The sequence below is a fragment of the Macrotis lagotis genome, chromosome 7 (assembly GCF_037893015.1).
Source record: "Macrotis lagotis isolate mMagLag1 chromosome 7, bilby.v1.9.chrom.fasta, whole genome shotgun sequence".
In the NCBI taxonomy this organism is placed as follows: Eukaryota; Metazoa; Chordata; class Mammalia; order Peramelemorphia; family Peramelidae; genus Macrotis; species Macrotis lagotis.
In genome coordinates this window covers 106,398,433-106,420,978 of record NC_133664.1, presented here as the reverse complement: position 1 = coordinate 106,420,978, position 22,546 = coordinate 106,398,433, and the positions used below count along the sequence as shown (strand labels likewise).

The following is a 22,546-nucleotide window of genomic DNA, read 5'->3' as shown; positions in this document are numbered from 1 at the left end:
TAAACTGGAGAATGAAATGGATAATAAACCCCCAAAGAGATCACAGAGAGTCAGCCATGACTGAACAGTACTAAGGAAAAAATACAGTTACTTTGTTTATAAAACCAGTCATCCATTTTGCAATAGGCTCATGAGACTATTTTTAAAGGGTGTAATTGGACAATTCCTCTGATTTCTTAAAAAACACAAATAAGTACTAAATACTCACACTATATACTTTATATTTCTCCATTTCTCTCTCTCTAGGATATGAATGAACCTTCCAACTTTGATGATGGTTCATCTACAGGATGCTCACATAGTAACCTGAACTATCCCCCATTTACTCCCAGTAAGTCATGGGTCTGGTCCTTTGGATGAGATGTAGATTTTTTAGCTATTCAAACATACTTGTCATTTAAAATTGTATAAGAAGATTTAGGGACCCCCTTCTGCCAATGGATTCAAGCACAAAGGAGAAAATGGGTTGTTTTTTACCCTTTGCTAGGTGTAGGCAGCCCTAACCCAGAGAACTAAAATGGCAATCATTGTCATTATCATATTTATATTTGTATTACATAGAATACATATAAATTGTATTTGCAATTTATGAAACAGTTTTGTCAGAGGTAGGTAACTTTTGAGAACATTTTTCTAGATTAAAAAAATAGATCAAATAATTTAAATGACTTTCTCAATGCTGTTTGTAAATGATGGATGCTGAAACTAAATCCAGTCTAAGTCAAGTACTCTTGCCCCTATGCCATGCTATCTTGTAGTCAAAAGGACATGATAGTCCCTTTGCAGGTGAATTTATCATGGGAGGAATTGTGGGAAATTAATTAGAAAAACTAAGAATTGTCAGAGCAAGATTAAATGTCAGGTTAATTAATTTGAAGTTCTATTCCTTAGACAGTGGGAAACCATTGATTTTTGCTGCAGCTGGTTGTAACAAGTTCAGAATAAATTTTTAGGAAAATTAAACTGTTCATGATGTATGATGGATTGAAGGAGAAAGAATGGAGGTAGGCAATAATTTAGGCAAGAGGCAATGATGACTTAGATTAGAAGCAATGGGAAGGAAAAAAAATAGAAGAGTAATGGGGAGAGACAATAAATATTTAATGTTAGAATGGTAAATAGAGCACCGAATCTGCAATTAGGAAGACTTGAGTTCAAATAGAACCTTGGTCAATGTCCATATTTAGAAATCTGGATGGGGAAGATGTAACCAAAGAAGATACTAGAAATGAACAGTGGATGAGAAGCTAAAAGAAGGCTAAAAAATATAGTGTCAAGAAAGCTAAGAGTAGTTTGTAAGTTATCATCATCATCATCATCATCCTTACAAAGAGCAACAAAAATGAGAGACACTTGGTATGGTAAAGGTGGATGAATAGATGGGGAAAAACCATTGGATTTGGCAGTTAAAAGATCATTCAAGAGTGATGAATTGAGCTTTTATGTTTGAGGAATCATGGTGGGTTCTGGGAACATAAAGAGAGGTATAAGATATAGTTACTGTTATTTGAAGAGGTAGAACTTATATATAATGACTAATAACTATATGGAACTATATGTAAAGTGTCAAATGATTGGCATAGACTTGTATTTCAAATAAATTTTTATTGCTTTTGATTTTACATCATCTGCATTTCTTGCTATAGCCTTTCTATTATCTTTCCCCTGAAGGTCATCTCTAATATAATAATACCTGTTAGTCAGATAGATAAGCATTTGGAGAAGATATGCTACCTTATAAATCATCAATAGAATGGGTAACTCAAATTTTTCCAAGTTATTATTTGGCTGTGACTGTATTGTTGTTCAGTCATTCATTTGCGTCTGACTCTTTGTGACCTCATGGACCACTGTAGTAGTTTTCCATTTCCTTCTGCAGTGGATTAAGACAAACAGAGGTTAAGTGACTTGCCCATGGTCACACACTTAGTGAGCGAATGAGATCAGATTGAAACTCAGGTCTTCCTAACTCCAGCTTCTGTGCTTTATCTACTGAACCATCTAGCTGCCTTGAATTACATTTTATCATTGTTGTGAGAATGGTTGTTAATAAGGATAAAACAGGGCTGGAGAGGGACAGGAATAACTGTTTTACTAACTGTTTTACAAATGTTATTTCATCAGTCACATAAAACCCTGAGAAGTAGGTGCTATCCTGATACTCTTTTTGCAGTTATTGCAACTGAGATAGACAGAGGATAAGTGATTTACTCACAGTCACACAGTGAATAAAGGACTGAGCCTGGTTTTGAACTCAGGTCTTCCTGACACCAATCACAGCATTGTATACATTGAACCTCTTGATTATATAGTATGTATTCCCTTCAGAACAAGTTAGTTTTGCTTAGTCCCATAAACCTAGACTGTAACTCCAAGCTAGATCCTGATTCAACAAACACAGAAGAGGAACTAGGTGGGAGTGTGAATGTTTTGGTCCACTACTACAGAAATACGTAAAAACGCATACTCTGTTGATATGTGGGAATAACAATAATCATAATAATAACAATAACACCACTAGAAGCGATCCTTAGTTCTGTGCTGCTTTGTTGCTTATGAAGAACTTTGTGTATATTGGATACACTATATCCTCTGTGTTCTAAATAGAGCAGGCATTATGAGAATGAAGAAGAACAAACAAGAACAGTAAGTATTATTGTCCTTAATTTCCAGGGAAAGATACTTAGAATATTAATGATTATGTTATTTACTCTGACTGGATATTATATGACCAGGCAAATCTTTTAACCCATCTGGCCTCGTTTGCTTCATCTATAAAATTAGTGGATTCAAATGGTCTTTAGGGTCTTTTCCAACTCTAAAATCTATAATTCTATGAAATATGATATTAATATCAAAGGTATGACTCTGTTAAACCACCTCTTATAACCCTAAACCCAGTGTTATTTTAGCTTTGAATTTTGGGTTATATTTTAGAGACTGACCAATGTTATAATGACCTAGGCTTTCATTGCTTACTTCTTCTTTCCCCCTTAGGAGTACTGGACAATTTTCTACCTGCCAAGACCCTTTGTATGGATGCAGTACAACACTGGGGCAAACACTATGATGTCCACAATCTGTATGGCTACTCCATGGCAATTGCAACAGAAGAGTAAGGGCAACTTTCATCAAATTACATTCATCAAAACACGTGTGGTTTCAATTTACAGTTGCTTGCTAAATATACCTTTTTCTGTATATGTAGCACCAGAGACCTAGGGGGTGTGGAGGGCAGAAGACTTTTGAATTTTTTTTGCAATGCAATTTGTGGGGCAGGGAAACTGTTTGAAAAAAAAGAAAAAATGCTAACAACCTAATGTATGCAAAGTATTCATTAATTTAAATAATTTGTTACACAATGGAGTAATGTTTTGCACCAAGAAGGGGGAATTAAGGTTAAGGACAAAGAAACATTTCTGCTGGGGAAAGATTGCTCCTTATCACTAATCTTTGATCTCTTTCTCTTATCATATTCTCTTTTATGGTAAATCATTTCCCTATTCAGTATTTAATTAAGTCATAAATAACCTTTGATCTAGCACCTTGTAAGTGGTTTTTTGAATGGTTGAGCACTGAGTTTGAATAAACATAGCAGTCAAGAAAGAGCATCATCAAAGGACAGAATTTTAAAAGGCCACCATGATCCTTAGTTCTGGTCCTTTGGCATCCAAGTGGAAAGACTGGTGTACAGGTCAGATCCCATGGCAAGCAGGAGCAAAGGACAAGAATCTCGGGAAGAATATTATTTTAAAGAAGTAGGAAATTAGTCATGATTTGGAAATAATTTTGTCAAGGATTGTCTTTTATTTTGTTTCATTTCTTAATTTAGCCTTGAGGTGGGTGATGAGGTAAGATTGTTGACCAAGAAGGAACCTTTAGTTCACTTTGTCCAAGTGTTGACTGGGATTGGTGTAGCCAATTTAAGATTGAGAGTCTTTGAATGGTGAAAGAATTCATACACAGCCCTGGGATTTTAAAAATTCTCAAGATTTATTATACAAGCCTGCAAAGTGTACAGATTAAAATATTTTCTTCTCCTGGAGAAACATCAACAAGTTTGTAAACTGCTAAAGGGCAGGAGAATAACAAAAGCTAGTTAAGGTTTGTTTGAGAGAGAGGCAGACAGACAGACAGACAGACGCATAGACAGTCAGACAGACAGCCAGGAGAACTGATTGGACTGAGACTCAGGTGATTCTGCGCCCTGAGGGGAGTCCAGGCCAAGTTTTTATAGTTTTGCCCACTCTCTGGATACAAAAGGGTCAGAAATTGCAGACAAAAGGGAAATCCCTCCTCCTCTACAACCAAGTTAAAAGACTGGAAGTTGGGGGGGGGGCGTAGAAACGAAGAGATGTTACAAATTTTCATATAACAATGGAACAATAGAAGTCAGTTTATATCACAGGAGCAGATAACATTTTTACAAAATTTAACAGTATAAAAACAAAAACAGTATAAAAACAGTACAAAATCTGTTTCCAATTACAAATCTCCTATGTCCATAGCTCCCTGCATCATATTACCTACTCAAATTATTGGGACCCAGATTCATCTGGGCCTTTAAGGGCCCATTTGGAGTTGAATGCCTTGCAGTGGGAACTCAATTGAGGCAAAGTTCACATGATGGAGGCTGTCAGAACTGGTACAGCTGGTTGACTGGTGTAGCAGATGTCACTATTGGAGATGTTCAACTGGCAGCCTAGAGAAATGAACCCCAGGGAAAAGAAGGAGCAAACAAAACCAGAGAGGGCCATTTAACAGAGGCCCAATAAGTGGGGAAAAATTACAAGGTCTATAAAGAACAAGAATTATACTTTATGGTCCTAAGCCATTATCAGAATACTCTTCATGAGAACATGGGTTCCAGTATAACACAGATTCATTAGTGGTTGTCACATTGAGCTGTAACCAAAAGCTCAAGAACAGTATAAATAAATACACTGGATAATCATTTTAGAACTGTACATGTTCAGTAAACAGTTTGCAATAAAATTTTCTATTTTAACTTTAATTGTATTTAGAATGAACAAAACTCGTTGAAGAATGAATTTCTCCCATAAAGCAGTTAAAAAATAGAACAATAGAAAACTAAATATTTGCTATTTGTTAAGGATTTTGAAAGATTCAATTCCAATGACTCTAATACTTAATTGCTGAGCACCTGGTATGATTATGGCCATTGGCTATAAAAAGTACACAGGGACAAAAGGACATGCTCCCTTATATATTAGCTGTCTGTTACAGGAAGAGGTCATACTGACAATCCTTTTCAATGAGCCAGGCTCTAAGTTTACCAGGTGAGGACTTCCTTTAGGGAATCCTATCTTAGCTGATGCTGAAGGTTGGCTCTCTTAAAGGTCACTCTACCTGCAGTATTAAACGTCAAATCCCATAGGATTTGTGGTTTCATTGGCATAGTGTTGTCTTTCTGTTTAACATACCTGATTTCTGACAGACCGATTATCACTATATTGTACTATAACAATTACCTATAACCAGTGCTTCGGGTGGTTTGAACAATAAAGGAATCAGAATGTGCCAAGTTGTGATTAGGATGGGTGTCAGCAAAGAGACTCAGAGAAAAATTATAATTAATTCAATTGAATTTAATAAGCAGAACTTGGAATGTAAAAATACAACAATCCCAATTCACATTTAGAACTAGATTTTTATAAAAACAACTTTTTATAATGAACCCATTTAGTTATTAACCATATTTAAAATAAATAACATATATCATTGCTTTCAGAATTTTTTAAAACATCATAACATTTTAGGTGACTTTAAATTTTCAACAGGCATTATTAATTCCAATGTAATAAAATGATAGTAAGAATAACTAGGTATTCAAGTCAAAAACATATAAATTATTAGATTTTACAGAACAATATTTCCATTATTAAACATTATTTAGTAATATCAGGAATCCTAGAGTTGGTCATGTTTTGATATTTCCCATTAATTATCCCTACAAAGTAATCAGTTATTAATTCCATGCTTCAACACTATTACAGTAACTCCAAATAGCTTATATTTTTCATAACAGATAACCCAAAATCACATAACTGATAGCATTTCTCAGCATCTTACTCATCAACAAATTACCTTACTATGGCTACATAATATTAAATTATACAATTAATTTTCAGAGATCCTGATTGGTTGTTATCTCTTCCTAGACTCTTAAAGCGCCTTGAGCACAGGATGTCTTCCAACATCCTGACTACTGTTTTTTCTAAGTTTGCAATTTACATAGGGAGAAGAAATGAGACAATAATAACTAAGTGAATTTTTCCAGGCATTTTACAATCACAAAGAGATGAAATAATAGATCACCTAGTCCAGTTAACAAAAATTTCAAATAGACACATTTTCACTTTTGCTTAAAGTTTCATTGATTAAAATAGGTTGAATATAATTGTTAATCAATATTAGGTTAACATTAAGTTCACATACTTTGAAATGTAAACTATAAGTGGAGATTCAGCATTTCTAAGGTAGTGAGACCCAGGAGCAGTTCATTTGTTGATTGTGTTGAGCTTTTAAGGAGTCCATTAAATTAAGTAGAAGGATAAATAAAAGAATACCATTCTGGGGTGGCTAGGTGGCTCGCAGTGGATAAAGCACCAGCCCTGGAGTCAGGAGTACCTGGGTTCAAATCCGATCTCAGACACTTAATAATTACCTAGCTGTGTGGCCTTGGGCAAGCCACTTAACCCCATTTGCCTTGTAAAAAAAACATCTAAAAAAAAAAAGAATACCATTCTGTCTTTTTGTCTTGATGCCAACAAGGTGTAGTTTGCTCTAAAAAGCTTCCTACAGATATTCCTCTTGAACCTGATTTACTTAAGATGTCTTTGCAGTTTATTTTTTTAATAATTTTTTCCCAATTATATACAATAGTAGTTTCTATGAAACATTTTTGCAAGGTTTTGAATTTTGTAATTTTCCCTCTCCCTCCCATTACTTCCTCCCTTCCCCCAAACAGAAGGCAATCCGATAGTCTTTACATTGTTTCTATGATATACATAGATCAACATTGAATTTGTTGAGAGAAAAAATATATCCTTAAGGAAGAAAGAAAATATTAGAGATAGCAAAATTATGTAATTCATAAGACAACTTTTTAAAAAAATTGCAGATAATGACCATTCATCTTCATTCAAGCTCCACAGTTCTTTCTCTGGATATTGGTGTTCTCCATCACAGATCACCCCAAATTATCCCTGATTATTGCACTAATGGAGTGAGCAAGTCCATTAAGGTTGATTATCACTGCACCTTGTTGTTAAGGTCTACAATGTTCTTCTGGGTCTGCCCATCTCATTCAGCATCAATTCTTGCAAGTCTTCCTAAGCTTCTCTGAAATCCCATCCCTTCTGGATTCTAATAGAACATTAGTGTTCCATAACATACATATACCACAATTTGTTTATCCATTTTCCAACTGATGAACATCCTCTTGATTTCCAATTCTTTGCCACTACAAACAGAGCAGCTGTGAATATTTTTGTACATGTGAAATTTTTACCCTTCTCAATGACTTTTCAGGATGTAGACCCAGTAGTAACGTTGCTGGACCAAAGAATATGCACACTTTTATTGCCCTTTAAGCATAATTCAATATTGCTCTCCAAAAAGGTTGGATGAGTTCATAGCTCCACCAACAATGCATTAGTGTCCTAGATTTCCCACATCCCTTCCAACATTGATCATTATCCTTTCTGGTCATATTGGCAATCTGAGAGGTATGAGGTGGTACCTCAGAGATTCTTTAATTTGCATTTTTCTAATCTGTAATGATTTAGAGCAATTTTTCATATGGCTACAGATAGTTTTGAAAATTGTCTTTGCATATCCTTTGACCATTTGTCATTTGGGGAATGGCTTTTTTAAAATATAAATTTGACTCAGTTCTCTAATATATTTTAGAAATGAGTCCTTTGTCAGAAAAACTAGTTGTAAAAATTGTTTCCCAATTTACTACATTTCTTTTTATCTTAGTTAGAGTAGTTTTGTTCATGCAAAAGCTTTGCAATTTAATGTAATCAAAATTATCTAGTTTATTTTTTATAATGTTCTCTGTCTCTTCCATAGTCATAAATAGCTCCCAGGTAAACTATTCCTTGTTTTCCTGATTTGCTTATAATATTGTCTTTTATGTCTAAATCCTATACTCATTTTCATCTTATCTTGGTGTAGAGTGTGAGATGTTGGTCTAATCCAAGTTTCTGCCATACTATCTTCCAGTTTTCCCAGCAGTTTTTATCAAAAAATGAGTTCTTATCCCAGAAGCTGGACTCCTTGAGTTTGTCAAACAGCAGATTACTATAATCATTTCCTGCTGTCTCTTTTGCACCTAATTTATTCCATTGATCCACCACTCTATTTCTTAGCCAGTACTAGACAGTTTTGATGATTGATGCTTTATAATATAATTTTAGATCTGGTAAAGCTAAGCTGCCTTCTTTTGCATTTTTCATTAAATCTCTAGATATTCTTGACTTTTTGTTTCTCCATATGAATTTAGTTACAATTTTTTTCTAGCTCTCTAAAGTAATTTTTTGGAATTTTGATTGTATAGCACTAAATAAGTAGTTAAATTTAGGTAGAATTGTATTTTTTTATATTAGCTCATTCTATCCATGAGTAGTTAATATAGATCTGATTCTATTTGTGGGAAAAATGTTTCTTGGTTGTTTTCATAGTTTCTGAGACTGTCTTGGCAGGTAGACTCACAAGTACTTTATGTTGTCTGAAGTTATTTTAAATGGAATATCTTTTTTCTAACTCTTGCTGCAGTGTCTTGTTAGTAATATATAGAAATACTGAAGATTTATGTGGCTTTATTTTATATCCTGTGACTTTGCTGAAGTTGCTAATTGTTTCCAGTAGTTTTTTAGATGTTTTTTGGGAGTTCTCTAAGCATACTATCATGTCATCTGCAAAAAAGTGAGGGTTTTGTTTCTTCCTTCATGATTCTTATTCCTTCATTTTCTTTTTTTTTTCTCTTATTACTGAAGCTAACATTTCTAATACAATGTTGAAAAGTAGTGGTGATAATGGATATCCTTGTTTCTTCCCTGATCTTATTGGGAATGCTTCTCCACATTGCATATAATGCTTGTTGATGGTTCCAGTTATACACTGCTCATCATTTTAAGGAACAATACATGTATTCCCACACTCTTTATTGTCTTAGTAGGAATGGGTGCTGTATTTTGTCAAAGACTTTTTCAGCATCTATTGAGATGATCATATGATTTTTGTTATGTTTGTTATTGATCTGGGCAATTATGCTGACAGTTTTCCTAATATTGAACCAACACTTCTGTTTTGGAATAAATCCTACTTGATTATAGTGTATTATCCTAGTGAAAACTTGCTGTAATTGCTTTGCTAATATTTTATTTAAGATTTTTTCATCCATAGTCATTAGAGAAATTGGTTTTTAATTTTCTTCCTCTGTTTTGACTCTTCCTGGTTTAAGTATCAGCACCATATTGATATCTTCACAATTTCTAACTGAGGTCAAATGGCATTTAAAATTTTCTAGTAAGGAGCTAGACTTTGGGATCTTAACTCAGTTATTGACTTAATTTTAAATTAGTCTTTTTAAAACAATTAAATCTAAAACCCAAAATAAAATGAATAAAAATTTCAGAAATTTCCTTTCATTTTGACAGAATATAAATGAACTCAGTCTTATAATCAGGAACCATTTAAGATCTGAATTACATATGTGAAACATATACACATACACAAAGACAAACAAGGATACAATTCTTTTTTTGAACAAAGATTATACATTGATCCAGTTGTGTGGTGAGATTTTAAGAGCTCTGGTCAGCTCATTTAAATCTCAAATCTAGAGATCTTTTGTCAGCCCTCCCAGTCATGGGAGAATATGAAAAGACTCACTGAAAACTACATAGAGATCTCTGATTTAAAATATATTTTAAAATATACACATATACATACATACATTTATATTGTTATTTTTGAATCATATCAATTAAGACCAGTCAAAAAAATAAATTTAAGATCAATTAGAATTTCTTGAGAAACCTCATATTTTTATTGGAATTTTAAAATAGCCCATCAGTAGTTAAAATTCCTTGATATAATCGAATACATTCTTATGTTGCTCTATGCAGAGATCCAACTGCAGGGATCTTAGCTTATTAGCACAGGGTTTAAATAAAATGGAATCTGGATTTCTCAGTCCCAGGAAGAGTTCATAAATTAACTTTTGGATTATCAGTTCTCATATAGAATATAATTTTTCCCTTTTAGTTTCTTCTAGCCAATTGAAGGCAAGGCATTAAGATCAATATATCTCCTCTCCTCCTATCCCCCCTCCCAAGGGTGGGGCTTTCCTCAGTGTGAAGTCTCAGTCTAAAGTTAAAGCCTTGATGGGATGGAGGATGGGAGATGGGATTGACCAACCATGTGTAGGCCCAGGGAAGAGGATGCTCACCCTCACTCCCTCCTCCCCAACCTAAGGAGAAGGCATGGGGGTTCCCTAAAGTAACCATGGGGCTAGACCAGGTTTTGGGAAATTTTTTTTACAGGAAGTACATAACTTTATATAAGTAACAGGATACCTTTTTTTTTTTACATTTTTTACATTTATTATTAAATTTTTTGTTTATTTATTTTATATTATTACAATAATCTCATTGTGAAAATAAACATAAACTCCCCTCCCCTCCAAGAAAGATGAAAAACCTCAAGAACAGGGAGAGAAAAAAATGTACTTCAGTCTGTGTTAAGAGATGTTATAAATTTACATTTAATAGTAGACAATTTACATCACAGGAGTTGATAATATTTTTACAAAATTTAACAGTATAAAGGACTATAAAATATGTTTCCAATTACAATTCTCCTATGTCCATAACTCCTTGCATCACAAGGTCCTTGTTGCTTAGGCTCAAGGTCCTAAAATTTTTTTTTGAACTTTGGAAATGAATCAATTGAAAGAATTTCTCCCCTAAAGAAAAAGAATCTCCCCATTTGTCATTTTCTTTTCTTTGAAACTCCCAACAACTTGGAAATGAATTAGAGAAGTGAAAGTTATTATTATTATTATTAATATTATTAATAATAACATTAATATAACACATAATATAAATATTATATATAATATTAATAATAATAATAATAATAATAATATTCTGTCTCCCTGTGAATCTTGGGAATAAAAGGTAAGGCCCAATTGAAGACTTTTCCCCCTCCTAATCCCTTGAGTGTTACACTCGTTCAAAATAAATATATAATATTTAGTCATTTAAAAATGTTTTTTGTCTTCTAAGGTCTGAAGCTGCACAAATTCAAGGACTATGTCTAGACTCTGCATAAAACTAATGGGAACAGAGGAAATTTATCTTATGTAGTTCATTTAGCTTATGCCATTACAAGAAAAGTTTCTGTTTGAAAAAATTATTTGAATATCCTGACCAGTGGAATACTTGTTTAAAACAATATTTCATACAAGATCTTGTTTTTGGCTCTATTTCTGAGAGGTAGCAAAGTATAATTGCTACAGAGGTGGCTTCAGAGTCAGAATGATGTGGAAAATCTAAGTTCAAATCTGACCTCAGATATTAGCAGTTAGGTTCTGTAGACTTTAGTTCATTTCCTTCTTTCCTTTCATAAGACCTTGGGAAAGTCCCTTAAAAAGGCAACTGGGTGGCACAGTGGATAGAGTGTCAGCAAGACATCTTCTTGAGTTCAAATATGAACTCTAATATTTATTTCTTGTGTGATCCTGCGCAAGTCACTTAACCTGGGCAAGTTACAAAACAAATCCTGTTTGCCTCAGTTTGTTCATTTATAAAATGTACTACAGAAGCTGAGAAAACTTCAAATGGGGTCAATGAAGAGTTGGTTACAACTTGGAAATGATTTAACAAGTCCTTTAACCATTTGGTGCCATAGATAGCTCTCTAAAATGAGAAGTTGTAGATCAATTGCTAAACTCTGTTGATAAAGGAAGTTTCTTCACAACAATGAAATTTTAGACCTGGACAAACCCAAAAATTTATGCCTGAGTCTATATGGGTTAAGATTTTTTTTTTGAATTAATAGAATCAGAATGAACATTGTTTTTGTTCAATCCCTGGAGGTAAACAAAACTGTTCAACTTCCTTACTCTTCATTTTTCCTTTATAGGGCTGTAAAAACTGTCTTCACTAATAAAAGAAGCTTTATTGTGACACGTTCTACCTTTGCTGGGTCAGGCAAATTTGCAGCACATTGGTTGGGGGACAATGCGGCCACATGGAATGACCTTCGTTGGTCTTTACCTGGCATGCTTGAGTTCAACCTATTTGGTATCCCTATGGTAAGCCCTTACTTCCACCTCTCCATCAGGTATAGGCTATAGAAAGGATTCCTTCCAGAAACTTCTCTCCTGTATCCCAGAATTCTCCTTTATTTCTAGTTTGAGTTGCTATCTAAGGGGAGTTCAGCAAAGTTCAAGTACTGAGATGTTATCTTTATAATAATGGAGTTCAAGAAGGGAATACTATGAGTAAAATATGCTTTTACATCATAGGAATCACCATGAGGCAAGAACAGGATGATAAAAATGTGGAGAAAATGCTAAAAAAAATTAAAACAAAACAAAACCTTATGCTCAAAAAAAGACTCACATCTGTAATTTGTGATGATTCCAGGTGGGTCCAGACATCTGTGGATATGCTAATGATGTCTCAGAAGAACTATGCAGGCGGTGGATGCAGCTTGGAGCCTTTTATCCCTTTTCCAGGAATCACAATGGTCAAGGCTATAAGGTAACCTTTACAAGAGATGTCAGCAAGAGCAATTTGGGATATATTAAAAGAGGATAGTTTCCCCACCATGGTGTTTGTTCATTGAAGTTCCTCTATGGTCTGTTACATTTGGGCTAACTTAAAAATGAAAATGACCCTATAGAAAACCCTAGTTATTCCTATCAGTCCTTATTGGATGGAGCTTAGGACCTGGAGTCAGGAAGGACTGAGTTCATATCTGGTCTGTTTTCCTAGCTGTGTCACCCTGGGCAAAGTACTTAACCTGTAGATGTCTGCCTCATTTTCCTCAAAGTGAAAAACAGAGATAAAAGTAGCACTTATCTCAGGATGGTTGTGAAGTTCAAAAGTATTAATATTTGTAAAATAGTATAGCATCTGGCAGATAATAAATAATACATAACTACCTGTTCCTTTCTCTTTCCTCTTCTTTCAAATTTCCCTGTTTCTGTCAAGGACATTATTATCCTTCTAGTCACCCATATTTACAACCTTAGTATTAGCCTACATTCTTTGCTCACTTACCCTTACATAACTAAGCAAATATTAATTCTAATTGCATCATCTCTCATCTTCATCTTTTCTACTCCCATTGCCACATCTTATTTTAGGATCCTAACAGATCTCATCTGTACTATTATAAAAGCTCTCTGATTGGTCTCCTTTCCTCATATTTACAACCACCATTTCAAATTCCACACAGTCACCAAAGTGATTTTCCCAGAAAATATCTGTAAAACACTTGGAAATCTTAAAGTATATAACTTTCATTACTAATTCATGAGAGGATAAATTGGCTTTATTACTAGTTTCATTGTATTTATTGCCATTGTCCTAATTTCATTTCTAAAGGAATTAAGAAATTCAATCATAGAATTTCATTCAGTTGTCATTGTACAAGGTCGATTTTAGAAATGACTCTGTGACATTGCTCATAGTATTTGCCTTAATACATAAATGACAACTGGTGCAAGAGAATGAAGACTGAGAAGGTCATTGATTTGGTCCTTGAAGCCTTTGGAGAAGCCAGTTTGGGGAGAAAATGATGCTAGAAATAAGTATCAGGAAGCTGAACAGTCAAGGGGTGATGAAGAATTGGAAACAATGAATAGTCTCTTATTGAACACAGTCACAAGAATAGGAAGAGGCTGGGCACGTCACTCTAGCCCTTGAAGCCTCAGTTTTTGGATCTGTAAAATAAGAGGCTTATATTAGATAATGATTTCCATGATACCATTCAGCTGTAAGATATGGGGATTCTATGAAAAGGCAGTATATTCAAAAACCAAGGAGAAACAACACAAAAAGGAAACAGGGGAGTGAAAAATTGTCAGTAAACATTATTAAGCATCTACTATGTTCCAAGTGCTGGGGATACAAAGATAGAGGATGAGGGTGGGATGTGGTGAGACAATAGAAAAACAACTATGAACAGGACACATTAGAGATAACCAGTGGAGGGAAAGGGCATCTGGGTGTCATAGTGTAGTGAGCAAGACTTGAATTCAAATTTGACCTTTGAGACTTACTAGCTGTTTAACCCTAAGCAAGTCACTTAACCTTGTTTGCCTTAATTTCCTTATCTGTAAAATGACCTGGAGAAGGAAATGGCAAACCACTCTAGTGTCTGCCAGGAAAAACTGAAATAAGGTCATGCAGGGTCAACCATGACTGAAATAATAAAAGAACATCAATGGAGGGAAGACTAGATTTAAGGGAGTTTGGAAAGACCTTGTACAAAATGAGATTTTAGTTGATACTTGAAGGAATCAGATGTAAGGAGGGAGGGAGAATATTTTAGACAGCTATCAAAAAAAAGTTTGGAATTCAGAGATGGATGTCTTGTTTGAGAAAAAGCAGTGTAAGAGAATAGCTTCTTTTTAACTTCAAGGCAATTAATGTTTTTTGACATACATCTCTTTACTTATATATTTGTGTGTGTGTGTGTGTAGTTGTGTGTGTATTTGTATTTGTAAATATGTATCTAATTAGTAATAACATTAGTAGTTTTCCTTGTTCTCTAGGCTAACTCTAGACTAGTGTTTCAGAACATTGAAATATTTTACACAGAAGATACCCTGATTGTCTTTATGTCTTTCTATCTGTAATGTTAAAGATCTTGTCTCTTTTGCTCCTAGGATCAGGATCCTGCTGCATTTGGAGAAGATTCTCTTCTTTTGAATACCTCCAGACACTATCTGAACATCCGCTATACTCTGCTGCCCTATCTCTACACTCTTTTTTTCCGAGCTCATACTCGAGGGGACACTGTAGCCCGGCCCCTTCTACATGAGTGAGTTTTTCTGATCTACATTCTGAATTCTAATATGTTACAACTTGGTCGCTTTTACTAGCTCTGCATAGTATCAAATGTTTGGATAAAAACTGAAACCAATTCCTAGCATTCATTACCAAGTGATTTCTTTTGCAAAAGAGATGAATAGATTATTATGGATTTGGTTGTCATCATCAAAATTAAACTATATTTCTACATATCGAAGACAGAAAAAAGAGGATGAAATACAAAACACTGAACCTACTGTGTACACTTGTTTTTTTTTCAAGCATATATCAAATTTTAAGCTGTCTAAGTATTTTTGAATTGGATTTCGGCAGGAATTTTCCAACTTAACTAATGCATAGGCAAACTATTAATTTGAAAAATCTAAATGGATAGACTACTTTATCCAAAGGCAGAGAGGGATTTTTGAGCAGGCAATTGACATGGGCATACTTGTGTGGATTATGCTGATAGTATTTCATGCAATGTAGTTAGGTGGTGGTATGGATAGAAGGCTGGTCCCAGAGTCAAGATTCATCTTTGTGAATTTAAATCTAACCTCAGACACTTTATAACTGTGTGACCCTGGGCAGGTCACTTCACTCTGTTTTCTTCAGTTTCCTCTCAAAGTAGTTTTACCTTTGTTGGGTCAGGCAAATTTGTAAAATGAGCTGGAGAAGGAAGTGGCACACCACTCCAGTATCTCTGTCAAGAAAACTCCAAATGGGGGTCACAGAGTCAGATACAACTGAAAACCACAGAAGAACAACAATATTCCATGTAAAAAAGGCTGGTCCCTATGTGCAAATTATCACATTGTCCACAGTATAGACATACACTACAGGCTACTTTGCCAGTAGAATTCAAGAACAAAGCTTCTTTTCCTGGGTTCATTGGTTCCACATAGGGAGACAGCTGAACATAAAATGTATTAGAAAAAAATCCCTCAGCCTGAAAATTTCTCCATTTTCAGTCTGATTTAGAAATTTGTTTTATACTCCTAGAGATTTATTCCTTTTAAGTAAAGATGTTGCTATCTCTGAGATTATATGCTATTTATCTTGTTTAAATTCATTATCTTTGGGAGCAGTGACATTTTTAAAAAGCCTATTTTTTTTACCATTTCATCAAAATTCTTGTTGAAATTTTAAATTTCATTTTCACTTCATTTCATTTTATTTTTAATTCATCCCCATCCCCTCTTTTACTCATTGAGAAGGCAAGAAAAGTGATATCAATTATACATTTGAAGTCATTAATTTTTTGTGAATTAGTTTGATCAAATCTATTTGTTCTAACTGCCAGATGAAAATTTTGTGGGTTGGAGGGGATAAGAATTTGAGTTAGGGAGGGGTGCTAATAGGAAGACTCTTAGAAAAAGGGACTTTGCCTTGGACCTAGCCCTAGATAAGTACTACAGTAGGGCATGGAATCTGGGGAAGGGTGGGGATACGAAGAACCTCTGAAAAGGATGGTAATAGGTACCAAAAATATATTTTGATGTTTTGCTTAGAGTTGGTTCCATTTTGTGATGCTACATAATAACCCAAATCCTTGAGCAACACCAGAAATAACAAATGATGTTAATGATCCCCTCCTGTCTGTGGTTCTTAGATTCTATTCTGACAGTTACACCTGGGATGTGTATCGGCAATTTCTGTGGGGACCTGGCCTTCTCATCACTCCTGTTCTGGAGGAGGTAAGTTTTTCATAGGGACTCGGTCTTTTCTGCAACCCCATCCCCCCTGCTCTTGGGACTGATCAATCAATATTTATTAAGCACCTACTATGAACCAGGCTTTACATTTGCAAATATTATCTCATTTGATTCTGTCAAATTCTGATGACAAGTCTTCAATTTGCTTGGATTTTCACTTCTTCAACCTCACTATTTGGAGATCTGCCCTGATTACTTCACTGAAGTTGCTTCTATTGTTAATATGGTGGGAGGGGAGATCTAGATGAGGATGCTTTGGATTACTGAGAGAATAGCTCTGCTTCAGCAGGGAGTAGCAAGAAAGGAGGGGGGCAGTTGGGAAGTATGCTAGGGAAGGTTTTTCATCTCAGAGACATGAAAGATTATACTTTGCTTTCCTTTCAGGGGGCTGAGAATGTGATAGCTTATATGCCCGATGCCATCTGGTATGACTATGAAACTGTAAGTAGATATGATTATCCACAGATTCCTTGGTGAACATAGTTTCTTAAATAGGGCTTCCTGGATAGGGGAAGGGGGAGGGGAGGGGAAAGGAATATAAATATGAATCCTTTGGTTTTTAAATCATCTTTATTTCTGAATACATACATATTTCACCTACCTAGCAAGACTTTTTTGTAATAACAAATGATATATATATATATATATATATATATATATATATATATATATATATATATAGAGAGAGAGAGAGAGAGAGAGAGAGAGAGAGGTTGGTGGTAGTGATAGGAGAAATGGTTCATGAAAAAATCAGCAGACCAAATTGTATGTAATGAGGAACAGAGAAGACATGATATATTTCTTTGATCTAGGAGCAGACAATTCAGTGATGGTGATGACCTAGTGACTACACTTTAAGCTCTTTTCATGATGATTAAGCTGAGTTTCAGCTAAGAAACTGAGAATAGAAACTAAAAGTAGTAGGAGTATCTTGAAAAATTTATTTCTGTTATTTCTACATTATCAACATTTCCAAATCTATCCCTTTCTCCTCCTTTGGGAATTCTTATAGATACATTTATTAAACAAAGAAAATAAGTGGAAAAAGAGCAGTTCATTAAAACTTAATTTTTAACCAAGTTTCATAGTGTATATGCAATGGTTCATATCTTTAGTCTGACATCTTTGCAAAAAAGAAGAAAAAGCAATATTTTATGCATAAATATTATAGCTATTAGTTAGATTTTGGAAATTGCTCTTATAGTCAGATTATATTAATCTCTCTGAGTATGGTATAAACTTCCAGTATCTGAGTTTTTTCAAGTTGTTACCAAGATGATACTGGTTTTATAGTCTTCATGCTAAAGCTTGGGACCCAACTGAAGGGAAGAAGGATATGGGATGTTGTATAAATAATTCACAAAGAAGATAACTCAGAGTATTCCTAATACAAATTACATTTACTTCTGTACCAATCAGGGTGGTCAAACATGGTGGAGAAAACAAGAGGTTGAGATGTCACTCCCACCAGACAAAATTGGACTTCATCTTCGAGGGGGCTATATTTTCCCCACACAGCAACCAGCCATCACCACAGTAGCCAGGTATATTGTCGAAGGCTAGTCCCATTTTCAGGCTTGTCATTTCCCTGTTTAGATGTGTAAATCATCTTGAAAAGCGCATTGTGACTCCTTCATCCCAACAAGGAGTTCCGTGGGCAGGTGGTAGGAGAGAACTAATCAATGGATTTATCACCCAGTCTTGAAATTCAGTCTTGTTTCTTCTTGAAAAAAAGTATAGACTTGACACTTCAACCAATAGCATGTTTTTGAAATTCTTTAGCAGACACAGTGTGTGGCACTACAGAAAGAATGCATGATGTTCAGTCAAAGGATGTCATTTATTGCATACAAGTCAGTTAACTTCTATAAGCCTTAGTTTCTTGTGGTAAAATAAAGGGGATTTGCCTGATTATCTCTAAAATCCTCATCTGTAAAGCCATGGTTTTGTTTTTTTGTCTTAAATATCACTGTATGCTTTAGGTTATATGATCCTATAAGGCTATGACTTTCCTTTCTTATCTTTGAACTTCTTAATCACTAACTACAATTCTTATTTTTCTAGTTGTTTCATTGTTTTTTTTTTGGTTGTGACTAGTTCTTTGTGACCCTGTTTGGGGCTTTCTTGGTAGTGACACTGGAGTAGCTTCTCCATCTCATTCTACAAATGAGGAAACTGAGACAAAAAGGGTTAAGTGACTTACACAGGGTTATATAGGTAGTAAATATTTGTCTAGATTTGAACTCAAGAAGAGGAGTCTTTATGACTATAGTCCTGGTAGTCTAGCCATCTTGCTGCCTACGATTTTATAGAGGATATTTATAATATAATATAATATAATATAATATAATATAATATAATATAATATAATATAATATAATATAATATAATATGATATGACATGATATGACATGATATGACATGATATGATATGATATGATATGATATAATATAATATAACATAATATAATATAATTAATATAATAAATATAATGAGCACTGAATTAGGGCACTCAAGACCTGGTAGAGATGAAAGAGAGCTTTGAAAGTATGGCAGGTGAAGTTTAGTCTTGAACATGAAAGAAGTAGAGAGTCGTTAAAATTTTTGAGTGGTAGAATATGACTTGATAGCTTTGTTCAAAGAAAAATCTAGAAGTGGCGTATAGCATGGATTAGAAATGTAGTACTCAATCAGATCTTTTTGAAAGTGTTTAGTGGCAATATCCTGAAAATCCTTGAGGTGGCAGGATTACTCCATGTAAACCAATGTCCTTTTCCCTTTGTAATATGAAGTGTCATTTTCCTCCTCTCTCCACCCCTTGAAAATTAGGGGGAAATGATTTTTATGATTTATTTTGCTTTTCAACTTTAGTTTCAAAAAAGAATAAAAATATTTTTATAATCATTTTTATCAAGTCTACATATTTACTTTGTTCTAGAGAATTATCTTTCTTTCCCCCAAAGATTATCACCAAATGAATTTGTGATCAACTCTCAGGGTCATTTTTCATCCCTATTGGTACCCTAGATTGGGCTCCCTGTCACTTCCTTTAATCACATGACATTCTTGTTGGTTGTGGGGTCCTTTGATGCTTAAGTAGTTTGAATATGTAAAGTTGATAAGCATTTATAACTGTCAAGAGTCATGAGTTAGTTAAATAAATCTACCAACTGTGATTATAGGAGCTTTTCTAATTTTGCACCAAGTCTGTTGGAGAATTCTGAAAACTGCAGAAATAATATTTTGGTGGAGATTTTTGAGAGCTGCGTTCCTATGCTTGAAACAGTAAGGTTTAATTTGTAAGGAGAATTGGGAAACAGCCTGAAGGAGATTCTAAAATCACAATTCTGTATAGGCAAAATGGTTACATTAAGCAGCAACAGTATAAAAAATAGGGGTGTATTCATACACACATTTGTGTATATGTCACTGTGTATATAAATGTTATTTTGATGATAATTACATATTGATTATATTATAATTATATAAGCTATACATATATTATATTATGATGATTATAAAGATAGTTGTCTTGTTGAAGCTAAAAATAAAGCCTTTCTGGATCTAGGAACACTTGGACACAGGTATAGGAATAAGTGAAGGTGAGCAGAATGTTGTAGAATATCACATTTTATTGTGGTTATCACAGTAAGTCACATCTAAACATAAATGTTCTAAAATAGTTTATATCTTGTTAATTGCTATACATAGTAGCAAGTTAGTAAGTTAGTAGTTAGAAGAGTAGGAATGCTTTGCAATAAATTTAGAGCAACCTTTATAAAAAACAAGATTCAGATCATTAAGATCCAGAATCATCACACAAAAAATGAAGTTACCAGGGCAGTTTTGTTTGTTTGTTTGTTGCTTGTCCTTTGTTTTTGAAGAGGACCAAAGGCTTTACAAGGTGATTTAAATGGTAGAGTTTTGAAAAGCCCTCAACCTTACTTTCCCTTCCATTGTTATCAAATTCTAGTGATAAGACAAAAGTCAAGTTTTTTAAGGAAACCAAGAAGAACTTCTAGGATAGCTAGAGATCTTACAAATGAGAACAGAAGGGACCATCATAAATTTCTCTTCTGGTTGAGTTCTATTTACATCTAGTGTGAATTTATGGTGCTCTTCTGGTTAGAGCAGGAAAGAAAATTTGAGCAACAACTTCCCATATTTTAGCTTGTTGAAGCTAAAACTTTCATTCTCCTAAGGTTCTTAGGAAAAATGGAAGGAGGCGAAAGTGGGTGCTTCAGGGAAGAAGTCAAAAGGAAAATCATTTTGAGAAGCAAGAAGAAAGTCATTATTAAGAGATGAGTAGATAGAAAATATCACAGTGAAGAAAATGAGAATTGCTATGCTCTTGGAACTACATACCTAGTATAAAGTTGTTTTGGAGACTAATTACCAACATTGTGAAGAAATAGCACTATTCTCCTGATCCAGGGAACACTAAAATTTACCCCATGGATGCTAAGAAAGGCAGAAATTCTATTATTCTTTCCTGGCAGAGGAGAAAAATCCTATTACTATTACACAAAGAAAGAGTTATCATTGCTCTACTGGGAGGCACAAATATAGACTTAACAAAACAAATGTGATGGATTCTCCTCTTGTTATGAATCCAAGAGCAAAGAGATCATGAAATCTTCACTAGGCAATTGATACCATTTTTGCTGATAACTATCTGTATATCTATATCTATGTCTATGTCTATGTCTATGTCTATGTCTATGTCTATGTCTATGTCTGTGTCTATATGTATATGTATATCTCTCTCTCTCTATATCTATCTCTATCATCTATATCTAAAAATGATAAAGTAAGAAACACCACTCTGGAATATATTTCAACACACTTTGAAAGATTTGGGGAGTGGTGTAATTGGTGTTTCAATCTCTTTTAAAAAAAGACCATGACATGGAAGAATTAAAAAGACATGGGAAGTAAATGGATAACTCTGGAAATGATGTAAAGAATTCATTTTAAAATATGATCACAGATGAGCATCAAAGTTTTTAACCCACAATTTCCAGAATACAGTTTCTTCCCCTTTATCAACATTAGAAAAATATTTTGCCATCTCTTCTCTGATGTTTTTTTTTTCTATTTCATTTGAAATCCTAAATAGACCAATAATGACTTAAAAAATACAAACCTAAGTAGAGAAAAATAAAATTTGATTTCTTGTTTCAAAATAAGCCATACATGCATCCTCACATCTAATGAATTTTTTGTCAGCTGATGTTCAATTTTTATTTATGACAGTAACTTGGATAGTTGGACTCATTGTAATTGAGAGGTTTTTGCTCTTTTCTATGTCAAGGAAAGAGATAAGAATTTATAATTTCATAGCTGTAGGAGGTAGTCTGGTATGAAAATTAATCTGGAGTAAGAAGATCTAGGTTCACGTCCTACCCTTCCTGTTTACTTGTATGATCTTTGCAAGTCACTTAATTTTTTAGTCTCAGTTTCCTCATCCATAAAATGAAGGGATCAGACTAGATAGCCTATTAACTTCATCCTATGTTTAGAACTTTGAGGTATACTGAGAACCTTTCCTGTAGTTGTTATTTAAGTTATGTAGTGCAAGTATAATTCTCATTTTGCAGCTGAGGAACAGCCTCAGAGAAGTTAAGGGACTTGTCTAAGATCAAACAGCAAATAGCAGACCCATAATTGAAAACTGGCACTTCTGACTTCAAATACCTTTAAATATTTTTAAACCTTCTTTTCACTCTACTACAATAGAAACCAAA

General features: G+C 34.1%; 1 protein-coding gene across 1 annotated transcript in view; it reads left to right on the top strand.

The window, feature by feature from the left end:
- LOC141492847 (uncharacterized) overlaps positions 1 to 22,546 on the top strand; it is a 319,801-nt gene that overhangs the window by 143,963 nt on the left and 153,292 nt on the right. Inside the window, exon 72 of the mRNA XM_074193534.1 lies at positions 4,006 to 4,013. Coding sequence (XP_074049635.1) covers positions 4,006 to 4,013 — 8 coding nt within the window. The remainder of the gene's footprint in view (positions 1 to 4,005; positions 4,014 to 22,546) is intronic.